We start from the raw sequence: 13976 nt of genomic DNA, 5'->3' as shown, positions 1-13976 counted from the left end.
AAAAATCAGGGCAGGCAAGTCTCTTTGCGGAGAGAAAGAACTGTTTCCACCTGGCCAGCCCTCCTCCTCTCCTACCTTCCCAGCCCCAGAAGGAGACAGACAGCATGGCTTCTGCCACAGAGGCTGGAAGTTTCCTTCTGAAGGTCCTGAGGCTCCAGGGAGCTGTGTCCTTGTGTTCTTGGCTGCTCGAGCCAAGAAGGGAGATAGAACGTGGGCTCTGGCTGCATCCTCAGCCCTAGACGGGCGAGCTGCGGCCCCAATGCTGCTGAGTCTGGCTGACTTAAGAGTGAAGCAGGGGGCTTCCCTGGTGGTGGTGGTTAGGAATCCACCTGCCAACCCGGGGACATAGGTTCAATCTAGTTGCTCACTGCAACTAGAGAAAGCCTGCAGCAGCAACCAAGACCCTGTATAACCAAACATAAGGAACAGTTTTAGAAAAGTTCCTTTAAAAGAAAAAGTATGCAGTGGGAAGTCTGAGCAGAGTGTGACAGAGGCTCCATTGGGGACCAGTTGTCTTGGCAGACGGCTCAGCACTGAAGGCTCAGTGTGTGACGCGTGGCCGGGCTGTGGGACATTCTTTCCTCTTGTGTACCTTGGGCACAAACAGGTAACAGTAGTAAAATAAGAGGGGAAAAAAAGTATTTGAAAAATAGAAGCAAATTATAGCTTTTATTTTTGTGGAAACTCAGAAAACACAAAGGTATGTAGAAAAAGACTTCAGAGGCAAACTTTTGAGGGGCATTTTTTATTATAAATTTAATATGGTTGATTAATGAAAAATCACAATGAAGTACCGAGAAAGTGTTTGTCAATATAAAAGTTTTAGCAGCATTTCCACAGTTTCAGGCTCTTGCATTAGTCGTACTTCCTCCCGCTATCAAAAAAAGAGAAGACTCCAGTGGGGACCACAGCAGAGCAACCAGGGATGCTCCGCTCTGTGAAGGCCTCATGGAAGTCCTCAAGTCCAGTGTATTGTCTTAACAGGTCAACCCTCCCCACTCCCGGATTTCTAAAAGGCCAAAGCGCTTGCCTCATGACCGAGGTCAGAGTCCCATTCTTCAGGCTGCAGGGGAGGAGGGGGCGGGAGTTTAAACTGGACTTGACATGTAGTGCTCGGTCACCCGTCCTCGTGTCGGTACCTCCTCTACGCTGACACCATCGAGGGGCCAGGATCTGGCGCGGGCCGCAGGGCGGGGTATGGTGGGGGCCGGAAGTGGGACGTGCCCGTGGTGGGGGCTGGCATCGCACCATACACCCTGCTCCAGGTGGTCTCGCCACACCCAGGATTAATCCTGGGATTAGTGAGAAAGTGGGGGTGGGGTGGGGACACAAACAGTATGAAAATATAATACTGGCAAACTATTCCGCTGCTTCTTTGGTACTTTCCAAAATTCTCTGATCAAAAAAGTATAAGGGAAGCACACCATTAAAAAATTACAGTTTTAAGTATTTACAGAAGCAATCCATGATATATTACATAATCAGCACACAGTATCTGAACAGGGCTTCAGTGAGAGCACTGGTGAGCTCCTGTTCCAGTGTATCAGCAGCACGCAGACGCCTCCCAACGCCGCTGCCTGTGTCTCACTCACGATACAGTGTGTTAGATGGGAAATACCGTCTTCCAGTCTACACTTTCCTTTTAAAAGGCTCTTAAAATCTGCCGCTGAAATCGGTATGTACAAAGATTTGTTGAATATTGAAATCTAGGCAGGAAGCTCCACTCCCATCTCGAGGATGTCTGAAATAATACTAGCTATTATTCTATGTATACAATATATATTTAATATATAAGTAACCGCACCATGTTATGTTGCCACGATACCAGTTGAACGCACAGTATTATGTACAGTAGTTAAGTTAGCTCTGGACGATGACTCTACACCTGGGTGGACAGTGTGGTCTGGAACATCTGAGAGGGGCGTGGAGGCACTGGCCGGGGGACAGCCCGTGGTGGGCACAGCGTGTGCGTGTGAGCCCACACCACCCACGCACACGCCGCGGACCATCCCCCGTTTGCTGGCCGCCAAGGAGCGATCACACGAACGGAAGGATCCCGTGGATGAGGAGAGCCATGATAGCAGCGCTGAACAGCCCGGCCACGGGCACCGTCACGAACCAGGCCACGAAGATGTTGCGGAAGAGGCGCCAGTCCACAGCCTTCCGTGAGCGGATCCAGCCCACCGCCACCACCGAGCCCACCTGGAGGAGCACAGGCGTGTCAGAGCGAACCCAGGTGTGGCACAGCCCACGCTCGACCAGCAGTGTGAGATGCCCGGTTCTTCCCCTAAATCTGATGAAAAGCTTCTAAAAACACTTATTAGATTTTAGCTACTATTATTTTAGGATTACTCTGTCCAGAGTACAGTTCTGAAGCACTTTTCCACGTGTATTCTGCTCTATGTGAATGGAAGCTTAGCCAAGTAAATGCTTTCTATTCTCCCTGCGCTTTATCAACCAGCTGTGATGGCCCTTACTTTGAATATTCCCCAGGCAGGAGACTTGATTACAGCGGTGAGCCTTACTGTACGTACACAATGAAACGGCAGTAACCTACGCTTCTCCTAGAACAAAGGCATCATAAAACGTTGGAGCTGGAGATCTTGGCAAAGATCTAATCCACGTGGCTCAGTTTGTGGAAGATAAAACCCTTCCAGAGGGTGTAGCGGGTGGGAAGATTTTTAAGTCATGGCAGGTTGAGGATGAGAACTGAGGGCTCTTGATTTTAAACATTTTCTCCAACTGCTTTGCAGTCCTTGTACTTTACTGATTAAAAAATTAATCAAATGGGACATAAATATTACTGGTTTTAAAATGTCAATCATGTTTCACAAATAATAGAGATACTTGAAGATCAGGATGTTAACATGGCTTCACTATTTCTCTGTACACTCGCAGTTCATTTTATGAAATTTACAAAGGAAAAAAATGCACAACTTTTAAGTTTCTAAAAATGGAAGTCATGAGAAAGGCTTATCATGAGATAAGCCTAATATCTCACACCTCAGTTAAGCTCTGATGAAGCTCAGCGACATCATGAGGGTGCCCTTGGCCCCTGGGAGGGCCCCTGAACATCTCCATGAAACAGGCTTTGTCTCCACTGACCCAGAATTATTTCAGAGTCAGCAGGGGCCAATGAAGTTCAAAGAGCAACTAGGGTGTATTCTGAGGTCAGCCAAAAAAATAAAATCCAGCACTTCACTTGTTTATGGACGCAAACTGGAACAGCAAAACCAACAGCATATTTAAGGAAGTTAATCTGACATTTTGTCAACCCAAGCTGTGATTAACTGGGAATTCCATACCACCTCCAGGTAGCAAATAACAACCCACCTAAGGAGCATTAGATGATCGTTGTATGTAAATCCTTTGTCTAAAACCAGTTTCTAGTACACAGGAGACGATCGAGACATTTCTGCTGCACAAAGACTAGCTAGGTCCTGCTGGCCCTCAAATGCAGTCAAGTCTCCCGACACTGGCTTCTGAGATGAGACTCCTTGTTACAGACCCTCTTCAGCTAGGCTGGATTATCTCACACATAAGAGAACATACTCAAATTTTAGGGTTATCCACACACACTCTCTCAGAACACTTCTTAAAATGCAGAAAATAGAATCATATTATTGCAAGTTTATGAAATAGGAGAAGTGGACAGTTACCCACGATTAGTTGTTGTTCAGTAGCTAAATTGTCTCTGACCCTTTGCAACCCCTTGGACTGCAGTGTGCCAGGCTTCCCTGCCCTTCCCTCTCTCTTGGAGTGTGCTCAAATTCATGTCCATTGAGTCGGTGATGCCATTTAACCATCTCATCCTCTGCTGCCCTCTTCTCCTCTGCCTTCAGTCTTTCGCAGCATCGGGGTCTTTTCCAGTGAGTCGGCTCTTCACATCAAGTGGCCAGAGTTATCAGGTGGCCACTGTTAGTGAGTTACCCCAGAACACCGCTCTTGTCACGCTTGTGTATTCCTTTATGTTATTTTTAATAAATATGCCTATATTTGTAAACAACAGGGAACACTACTGTTTCCTTTAAGAAAATAAGCATTTTCCCATAGTGCTCGCACCTTTATGACCATCATAAAAAATGGTACACCCCTTAGGTGGATGTACCTTAATTTATTTAAACATTTCCAATTTCCCTCCAATTTTTTCCTATTAGCAACAATGTCATGATTATACCAGAAAAGACCCTGATGCAGGGAAAGATTGAGGGCAGGAGAAGAGGGCAACAGTTCATACACTCCAGTATAAAAAAGAAGCAACCTGATTAAAATATGGGCAGAAGACCTAAGTAGGCATTTTTCTCAAAAAGATATACAGATGACCAGCAGGCACATGAAAAGCTGCTCAACATCACTAATCATCCAGGAAATACAAATCAAAACCATAATGAGCCATCACCTGCCAGAACAGCTATCATCAAAAAGACCACAGATAACAAATGCTGGCAAGGGTGTGGAGAAAAGGGGACTCCAGGACACTGTTGGAGGAGATGGAAATTGATGTTATCCACCTGTACGGAGGTTCCATAAAAAATTGGAAATACAAACTACTATGCGATCCAGCAATTCCACTCATGGGTATTTATCGAAAGAAACTGAAAACACGAATTTGAAAATGTGCACCCCAACAATATTTACATACAATAACAAAGATATGGAAGCAACCTAAGTGTCTATCAATAGATAAATGGATAAAGGAGAAATGGTATACACACACAGGAATATTACTCAGCCATAAAACAGAATGAAATTCTGCCATTTGCAACAATATAGATGAACCTGGAAGGTATTACACTTGGTGGAATAAGTCAGAGACCCAAATTTTGTATATTTTTACTTCTATGGAATCTAACAAAATTAAGTATAACAAAAAAGAGACTCATAGAATCAGAGAACAAATTAGTAGTAACCAGAGGGGAGTAAAATAGGTGAAGGGGGTTAAAAGGTACAAATCACTAGGTATAAAATAAATTACAAGGATGTAATATACAGCATGGGGAATATAATCAATATTTTATAATAACTGCATGGGGTATCATCTATAAAAATATCAAATTATGTTGTACACCTAAAACTACAATATTTTACATAAATTATATTAAAAAACAGTTAAAATAACACCTGATAACACAAGGTCTCTTCATGTATTTTGCCCATTTACATATTGGAATCTGAATGTGTCTCTTATTGTTGCTCAGTCGCTGTGTCTGACTCTTTGAGACCCCATGGACTGCAGCACGCCAGGCCTCCCTGTCCCCACCCATTTCCCAGAGTTTGCCCAAATGCATGTCCACTGCATTGGTGATACCATCCAACCATCTCATCCTCTCCTGCCCCCTTCTCCTCCTGCCTTCAATCTTTCCCAGCATCAGGGTCTTTTCCAGTGAGTCAGCTCTTCACATCAGGTGGCCAAAGTACTGGAGCTTCAGCTTCAGCACCAGTTCTTCCAAAGAGTATTGAGGGTTGACTTCCTTTAGGACTGACATGTTTTATCTCCTTGCAGTCCAAGGGACTCTCCAGAGTCTTCTCCAGCACCACAGTTCAAAAACATCAATTCTTCGGTGCTCAGCCTTCTTTGTAATCCAACTCTCACATCCACACATGACCACTGGAAAGACCATAGCTTGACTGTAGAGACCTTTGTTGGCAAAGTAATGTCTCTGCTTCTTAATGCACTGTCTAGGTTTGTCATAGCTTTCCTGCCAAGAAGCAATGGTCTTCTTAATTTCATGGCTGCAGTCACCATCTGCAGTGATTTTAGAGCCCAAGAGGAAATCTGTCACTGCTTCTACCTTTTCCCCTTGTATTTGCCATGAAGTGATGGGACCAGATGCCACGATCTTAGTTTTTTTAATATTGAGTTTTAAGCTGGGTTTTTCACTCTCCTCCTTTACCCTCAAGAGACTCTGGTTCTTCACTGTCTGCCATTAGAGTGGCATCATCTGCATATCTGAGGTTGACATTCCTCCCGACAGTCTTGATTCCAGCTTGTGCTTCATGCAGCCAGGCATTTCACATGATGTGCTCTGTATACAAGTTATTCAGACGGTGACAATAAACAGCCTTGTTGTACTCCTTTCTCAATCCCGACTGAACCAGTCAGTTGTTCCACACAGGGTTCTAACTGTTGCTTCTTGACCCACATACAGGTTTCTCAGACAGCTAAGATGGTCTGGTATTCCCACCTCTCCAAGTGTTTTCCCAGTTTGTTATGATCCACAAAGTCTAAGGCTTTAGTGTAGTCCATGAGACAGAGGTAGGTGTTTTTCTGGAATGTTCTATGATCCAGCGAATGTTGGCAGTTTGATCTCTGGTTCCTCTGTCTGTTCTAAACCCAGCTTGGACACCTGGCAGTGCGCGGTTCCTGGGGTGCTGACGCCTGGCTTGGAGGGTTTTGAGCCTACCTTACTGGCGCAGAGAGAACGCAGCTGTCCGGCAGTCAAATGTTCTTTAGTACTGCCTTTCTTGGGGACTGGGATGAGGACTGACCTTTTCCAGTCCTGTGGCCACTGCTGGGTGTTCCAGTTTTGCTGACATGTTCAGTGTAGCACTTGACTAGCACCATCTTTCCGGATGTGGACTAGCTCTGCTGGAATTCCATCGCCTCCACCAGCTTCACTGGCAGCAGTGCTTCCTAAGGCCCGCTTGACTTCTCACTCCAGGACGTCTGGCTCTGAGAGGCTACACATCGTGGTTATCCAGATCATTTAAGATCTTATTTATGTGGTGTTTAAATAAATATTAACTGATATTTAATGCAAATATTTTCTCAAGCCAGTGTTTTTGCTTTCACTTTTAAATTTCTAATTTCATACACTAAAATACGCTATACTTTTCTTCTGTGATTTATCTTTGGCTTGAATATTTGATATTTAACTCATTCCTTTATTTAAAAATACTTAACTTTTGCTGTGCTGGGTCTCTGTTGCCGTGCAGGTTTTTCTCTAGTTGCGGCGAGTGGGGCCACTTTCTGGTTGTGATGCACAAGCTTCTCACTGTGGTCACTTCTCTTGTTGGAGAAGCACGGGCTCTAGGGCCTGTGGGCTTCACTAGTTGCAGCCCATGGGCTCAGGAGTTGCAGCTCCTGGGCTCCAGAGCACAGGCTCAGGAGTTGTGGTACACAGGCTTAGTTCCCCTGTAGCAGGTGAGGTCTTCCTGGATCAGGGATCAAACCCATGTCTCCTACATTGGCAGGTGGATTCTTTACCACTGAGCCACCAGGGAAGCCCATACTCTCATTTATTTTAAATTTTCTAAAATAAAATTCTATTTTATTCTAAAGTAATTTTAAAATATTATTTAAGCCATCATATAACAGCACGTATTTTGACAACTGTGGGTCTAAATTTGTTTCTCTAGGGGGAAAGCCAGTTATCCAACATCACTTACTGGTCAAAATTTTCCTTCGTCAAACTACACGCTTATAGGTACTAGGTTCTGTCTCTGACCTATCTACTTTTTTATACAAGTATATAATTTCTTATTATTGTGGTAAAATATACAACACAAAAATCTGTCACGTTAACAATTTTTAAGTGTACAGTTTAATGGCAACCATCATCACCATGCGCCCGCAGAACTTTTTTGTCATCCCAACCTGAAACTCTCTGCCCATCTGCCCTCTCTCCCCACCCTCTTGCCTCCTGTTTCCTTGTAACAGACTTCCTATGTGGCCAGGCTGTTCCCCTTGTCATTGTTTCTCTTTGTAGATCATTTTATATTCCTGCTAGTTTAGCCCACAAAATTAACTGTAGCCTTAGTCTGTAAAGTTGTAAGAATTTGGTTGGCATCGTGTTTGAGAACTGACGTCTTTATAAACCGAGTTTCCCACCCAACCACACAGTGTGCCTCATACTCAGGTTTTCTTTGACCTGTGAGCAGAGCTTTGTGTTTTTTCCATGTACATCTCTCACTTTATTAGGATTTTTCTGAAGTACCTTTTTTTTTTTTTTGCAACTATGGAGGAGTTCTTTGTTTTTATCTTTGCTGACAGACAAAAGTTCCAAATTTTTGTGTTTTTTTTAATTGCAAACTTGGTCATTTTTACTGAATTCCAGGAATGTCTAGAAATCCATGCTGAATTTTATTAAATGTCTTTTTGGAATGGACTCAACAGACAGACAGCCATATGTTGTTTTCTAATGGATCGATGAACCGTACTATACTGAAGACGTCTGTAAACACCCATTTCTCGAGGTCTGTGAGGGGACTGCCCTGTGTAGGTATCGGCAGCAGATAAGACCTGTCCTGTTCAGAGCCGACTTTCTGACAACCCAGAAGATCAATGTGGTCCTGTTGAAATGTTCTTTTATAATATTGTTGATGCCATTTATTAGCATCTTACTTAAAGTTTTTTTTTCTTTTTTTTTAAATCAACATACATCTGGAAAGACAGCTTTGACTGTTTGTGGTGTTTTCAATCAGGTTTCAGTATTAGGTTATTCAGTATATGTTTCATAGAACAAATTGGAGGGCTTCCTGTTTTATTTTCTCCTATATTATGGCAAGTTCATTTAATGTGAGAATTCTCTCTTCTAAGATGGAAAAGATTAACCAGTGACTCCATCGAGATCTGGAGTCAAGCAGCATTTTCCTCCTTTCGCCTTTTCAGGTGAGAATTGTTTTTGGAGAACTTCCTTAATTTCTTCCTACTGTTCTGATCAGGTTTTCCACTGCCTTCCCCACTTCTTGTTTCATATTTATTTTTCATGTGTGCTTGCTAAGTATATATGCTAAGCAGCTTCCGTCGTGTCCAAGTCTTTGCAACCCTATGGACTGTATCCTGCTTGCTAAGTATATATGCTAAGCAGCTTCAGTCGTGTCCAACTCTTTGCAACCCTATGGACTGTATCCTGCCAGGCTCCTCTGTCCATGGGGATTCTCCAAGTAAGAACACTGGAGTGGGTAGCCATTCCCTTCTCCAGGGGGATCTTCCTGACTCAGGGATTGAACCCAAGTCACTTGCATTGCAGGCAGATTCTTCACCATCTGAATTACCAGGGAAGCCCAGTTACACTACTATAAATCTATTCAAATCCTTTACATTCCTAAGTAATTCTGTCTTCTTCATTTGTCACAGACTTAGACATAGTAATTTCTGAGTTCTAACAGCTTTTCCCTTGTATTTTTAGTTGCTATGTTATTTGGATCACAAAGGGCCCAGAGTCCCATGGCTTCACTATTAATGAGGTCTTGTGTTGATATAAGGTGGTAGTCTTTGCTGTCATTTCAACTTTTTGAGGATGTTTCCAGATTAAGTCCATCACCAAGCACTAACAGCAACAGAATTACTGAGAAGCAGGGGAACCAGACTGCATCTGTATTACAAGTCATCTAAGGTGGTCCTTCCATTTTCCAGATTAGATAACTGAAACCTAGAGGCTAGTGACCCTATTTGTAGTTATTTTAATTGTAGTTGATTTACAGTGTTATGTTAGTTTCAGGTGTAAAGTGATTCTGTTATATATATATATATATATATATAATATATATATATATATATAATATATATATACACACACACACAGGTTCTCGTCTGCTATAGGTTATGTAACATATTAAGCTTAGTCCCCTGTGCAGTAGGTCCCTGTTGTTTAAAGTTTTATATAGTAGTGTGTATCTGTTGATCCCAGACCCTTAATTTACCGCTCCTTTTCCCTTACCCCCTGGTAACCGTAAGTTTGTTTTCTATGTCTGTGAGTCTGCTTTTGTTTTGTAAATGAGTTCATCTGTATCATTGTTAATTAGATTCAATACATAAATGATATCATATGATATTTATCTTTCTCTGTCTGACTTAATTCACTTAATAGGAAAACCTCTAGGTCCATCCCTGTTGCTACAAATGGCATTATTTCACTCTTTTTTGTAAGCCTTTCACACCTAGCAGTGCTTGTTTGCAGACACATGGGTGGGAGTTTTGAGACTGGGTGTGAGGAGGCCATGTCTGTGGCAGTCACCGTGGTCCCTCGGTGCCCAGAACAGCACCGCACACAGAGCAGAACAGGTGAGTTTTTCGAATGACAGGAGCCACCAGACCTAGGAAAATCTGAACGGGCCTCTGTTTTGCTGAAGTTAGTGGCTATGTTTGTATACCGGAGGCCCCTGGGGATATTTCAGAATTCCCCCAGGTATTCGGCAGTCCTGGGTTAGCAGACTTGGGTTCCAGCCTGGCCCACCCTGGGGCTCCCTTGGACAACTCCCAGAGCCTGTTTCCTCTTTCTTCATCTTGAAGGCTCCTTGCAGCTCCAACATCTCAGCGCTAGACAAGGAATTAATTCCCTCTCACCCTGAGCTCTAGAGCCTGACATCACCAGAGGTTAATATCATCTGCAATTGACTTGAAGGCAATAGGGCTGCTCTGACCACCACACAGAAGAGAAAACTGAAACAATACGTCTTATGCTTACATGAGCAATTTGTGCCTGTGTCTGTCCCCCGTCCACTCCCAGGCCCCTTCAGAGGGGGTGGGGGCACTGAGTGATGCGCCCCTCCACACCCTACCCAGGCCTATGAGCATGTTAATGGACGCAGGACCTCAATGCAAAACCCCCAGTGAGGGAACCAGGACACAGGGAAGGAGGGCGGGGAGGGCCCAGAGGGGCTGCTGAGAAGAAAATACGCCCCAGGAGACCCCAGGTGACTCTCCCGTCCCTGAGTGCACACCCAGAGCCGCCCCGACTACCCCCCACCACCTCGCCCTGGTCACCAGGCCAGCCCTCCTACCTTGCAGTGTGTGGTGCTGACTGGCAGCCCGATGTTGGAGGCGATGACCACGGTGAAGGCCGAGGCCAGTTCGATGGTGAAGCCACTATAGGGGAGATGGGAGGCCGTCAGGGCACCGCCAGGGGCTCGCCAGAACCTCCGGGTGGACTGGGCCGCACGGCACCAGAGCCGGGACATCGCAGCAGCATCACACAGCGCTCGCTGCGGGGCCGCGCTCAGCCCTAAGGAGCGAGTCCTGTCTCCCTGCTGGGTTTTCAGAAACCTCACCTGAAGGAGCTGGGCCAGGAATACCTGCCGCAAGGAAAACTGTACACACGTCGTTTCTAAATGGACGCGGGGAAAACCACACACTTGTTTCAAAAATGTGTACTTATTATTATAAAGGAGTGACTTTTTGCTCAGATTACTAGTTTTTCTTCAAATCAATGCTAGAATCTTTCGTTAAAATGAATTTCAAGACCTTTTACAATAGGTGGTGGTGGTGGTGGAGTCGCTAAGTCACGTATGACTCTTGCGACCCCATGGACTGTAGCCTGCCAGGTTCCTCTGTCCATGGAATTCTCCAGGCAAGAATACTGGAGTGGGTTGCCATTCCCTTCTCCAGGGGATCTTCCCAACCCAGGAATCAAACCTGGGTCTCCTGCATTGCAGGCAGTTTCTTAACCAACTGAGCCATGAGGGAAGCCCTTAAAATATGTAGTTCTGAATTTTAGTTGTACTTGGAAAATTCTCTTGTGGATTTATTTGACCCCTAATATTTCTAAATATCTCCAAAGGAGGACCACAGGAAGCCAGGTGGGAGGCTCCAGACCCCACCCCAGGGCAGGGCAGGGCACCCCCCAACCCCCACCCCAGCCGCTGAGCCCAGGCAGCCCAGGAAGGATGTAATCACCCCTGAGGGCAGCAGGTGACAGCGGCCTCCTGCCAGCAGGTGGAGCCGGTGAGCGGAGAGTGTTGGGACAGGCAGTCCCCACCCGCCTTTACCACTGGTTCTCTGGACCTCAGGCCGTAAGACCCCCAGTGGGATGGGAACAAGGGCTGCAGGTGGATTCGTGTCTTCTTTCCCCTTCCGCGTCTGCCTCCGTTCCCATCCCTTTCTCCGATCTCAGTGCCACCGCGGATGGGGGCCAGCAGAGCATGAAGGCGATGGGGGAGATGGTGCTCGGAGACTCCCGCTCTGCGAACCGCCCCCACCCCCAGAACAGGCTGTGCAGGGGAACATCGACACACCCGCTCCAAGGCTGCCCCCCGCTCACCTGGACGGCGTGATGGGGGTGAGGTCCTTCCCCATGGTCTGGATCACTCGTCTCCCCCACACCCAGAGGCCCGTACAAATTCCAACCCCTCCATAAAACAGCAGCCAGACGGGAGTGGCGGCTTCTTGCAGGACCGCACCTTGTTCATAAATCAGCCACAGAGCCACCAGGGGGCCGATGGCATTACTAGGAGAAAAAAACAAAGCACACAAGTAAATTGTACAAGTGTCCACACATACAGATGATGCTGTACACAACAGTCAATGACTTCTCAGCCTTGAGAATAGCCTATCTTACCGCATTTGTGGTTTGCCTGTGTAATCTCTAAGTGATGATAACAATTTAGCCATTTTTTTGGTTATGGCTAAAATAAAAAATTTACCATTGACTTTTTAAGTGTCACTGGAAAAGACGCGGATGCTGGGAAAGACTGAAGGCAAAATGAGAAGGGAGTGGCAGAGGATGAGATGGTTAGATAGCATCTCTGACTCAATGGACATGAATCTGAGCAAACTCGGGGAAACAGTGAAGGCCAGGGGAGCCTGGCGTGCTGCAGGCCATGTGGGCGAGGAGCTGGGCATGACTTAGTGACTGAGCAACCGCTGCCACTGCCCAGTTCAGCAGTGTTAAGGACAGTGACATTGTTGTTAAACAGGCCTCCAGAAAATTTTTAATCACGAAAATCTGAACCACTATACCCATTAAATAAGAATTCTCTTTGCCTTTTCCCCTTCCCCCAGTAACCACCAGTTTACTCTGTCTCTATGAATTTGACAGACTATACCAGGTCTCTCACATAAGTGCAAGCATACAGGATTTGTCTTTTCATGACTAGCTTATTTTACTTATCAGAATGCCTTCAAGATTCATCGGTGGTGTAGCCTATGACAGAAGTCCCTTCCTTTTTAAGGAAGAATATTCCACTGGGTGTGTGTGTGTGCATACACACATCATATCTTGTTTATCCATGCATCTGTTGATGGACACTTCAGTCGCTCAGTCATGTCGGACTCTTTGCGACCCCATGAATCGCAGCATGCCAGGCCTCCCTGTCCATCACCAATTTCCGGAGTTCACTCAAACCCACGTCCATTGAGTCGGTGGTGCCATCCAGCCATCTCATCCTCTGTTGTCCCCTTCTCCTCCTGCCCCCAATCCCTCCCAGCATCAGAGTCTTTTCCAATGAGTCAACTCTTCGCATGAGGTGGCCAAAGTACTGGAGTTTCAGCTTTAGCATCATTCCTTCCAAAGAACACCCAGGACTGATCTCTTTTAGAATGGACTGGTTGGATCTTCTTGCAATCCAAGGGACTCTCAAGAGTCTTCTCCAACACCACAGTTCAAAAGCATCCATTATTCGGCGCTCAGCCTTCTTCACAGTCCAGCTCTCACATCCATACATGACCACTGGAAAAACCATAGCCTTGACTAGATGGACTTTTGTTGGCAAAGTAATGTCTCTGCTTTTTAATATGCTATCTAGCTTGATCATAACTTTCCTTCCAAGGAGTAAGCGTCTTTTAATTTCATGGCTGCAGTCACCATCTGCAGTGATTTTGGAGCCCCAAAAATAAAGTCTGACACTGTTTCCCCATCTATTTCCCATGAAGTGATGGGTTGCCTTTATCTCTTGAATTGCTCTATTTTTTGAGGAACCTTCAGACTGCTTTCCACAGTGGTCGCACCATTTTACATTTCCACCAACAGTGCACAACGGTTCCAATTTCTCACGTCCTTGCCCACACTTGCTACTTTGTTTCTACAGTAGCCATCTTCATGGTGGTGGGACTGAAAAATCAGAAGTGGACACAAAAACCAAGTTCTTCTTTCCTTCCTTTCTTTCTCTATTTCTTTCCATTTTCATTGCCAGCACAGCTACTAACATCAACTACCAGTGTGGGGCAACCATGTCAGCCTCCCCACAAAGGAACCACAAACCATGTATCTGTTTCTCAGGCCAACCCTGCAAAGTAGGCATTGGTCTCCTATTTTACT

General features: G+C 45.4%; 1 protein-coding gene across 3 annotated transcripts in view; it reads right to left on the bottom strand.

The window, feature by feature from the left end:
- Nucleotides 1-13976, bottom strand: part of SLC20A2 (solute carrier family 20 member 2) — a 113899-nt gene continuing 99923 nt past the window's right edge. For all 3 annotated transcript variants that reach the window (XM_055566991.1, XM_055566990.1, XM_055566989.1), the window contains 3 exons: nt 11982-12167; nt 10726-10810; nt 1-2202 (listed from right to left, as the gene is read on the bottom strand). In XM_055566991.1, coding sequence (XP_055422966.1) covers nt 2038-2202; nt 10726-10810; nt 11982-12167 — 436 coding nt within the window. In that variant the 3' untranslated portion in view covers nt 1-2037. The remainder of the gene's footprint in view (nt 2203-10725; nt 10811-11981; nt 12168-13976) is intronic.

This window comes from Bubalus kerabau, chromosome 2, assembly GCF_029407905.1.
Source record: "Bubalus kerabau isolate K-KA32 ecotype Philippines breed swamp buffalo chromosome 2, PCC_UOA_SB_1v2, whole genome shotgun sequence".
Lineage (NCBI taxonomy): Eukaryota > Metazoa > Chordata > Mammalia > Artiodactyla > Bovidae > Bubalus > Bubalus kerabau.
Note: the sequence above shows the minus strand (reverse complement) of the source record. Positions and strands in the feature narration are given on the sequence as shown.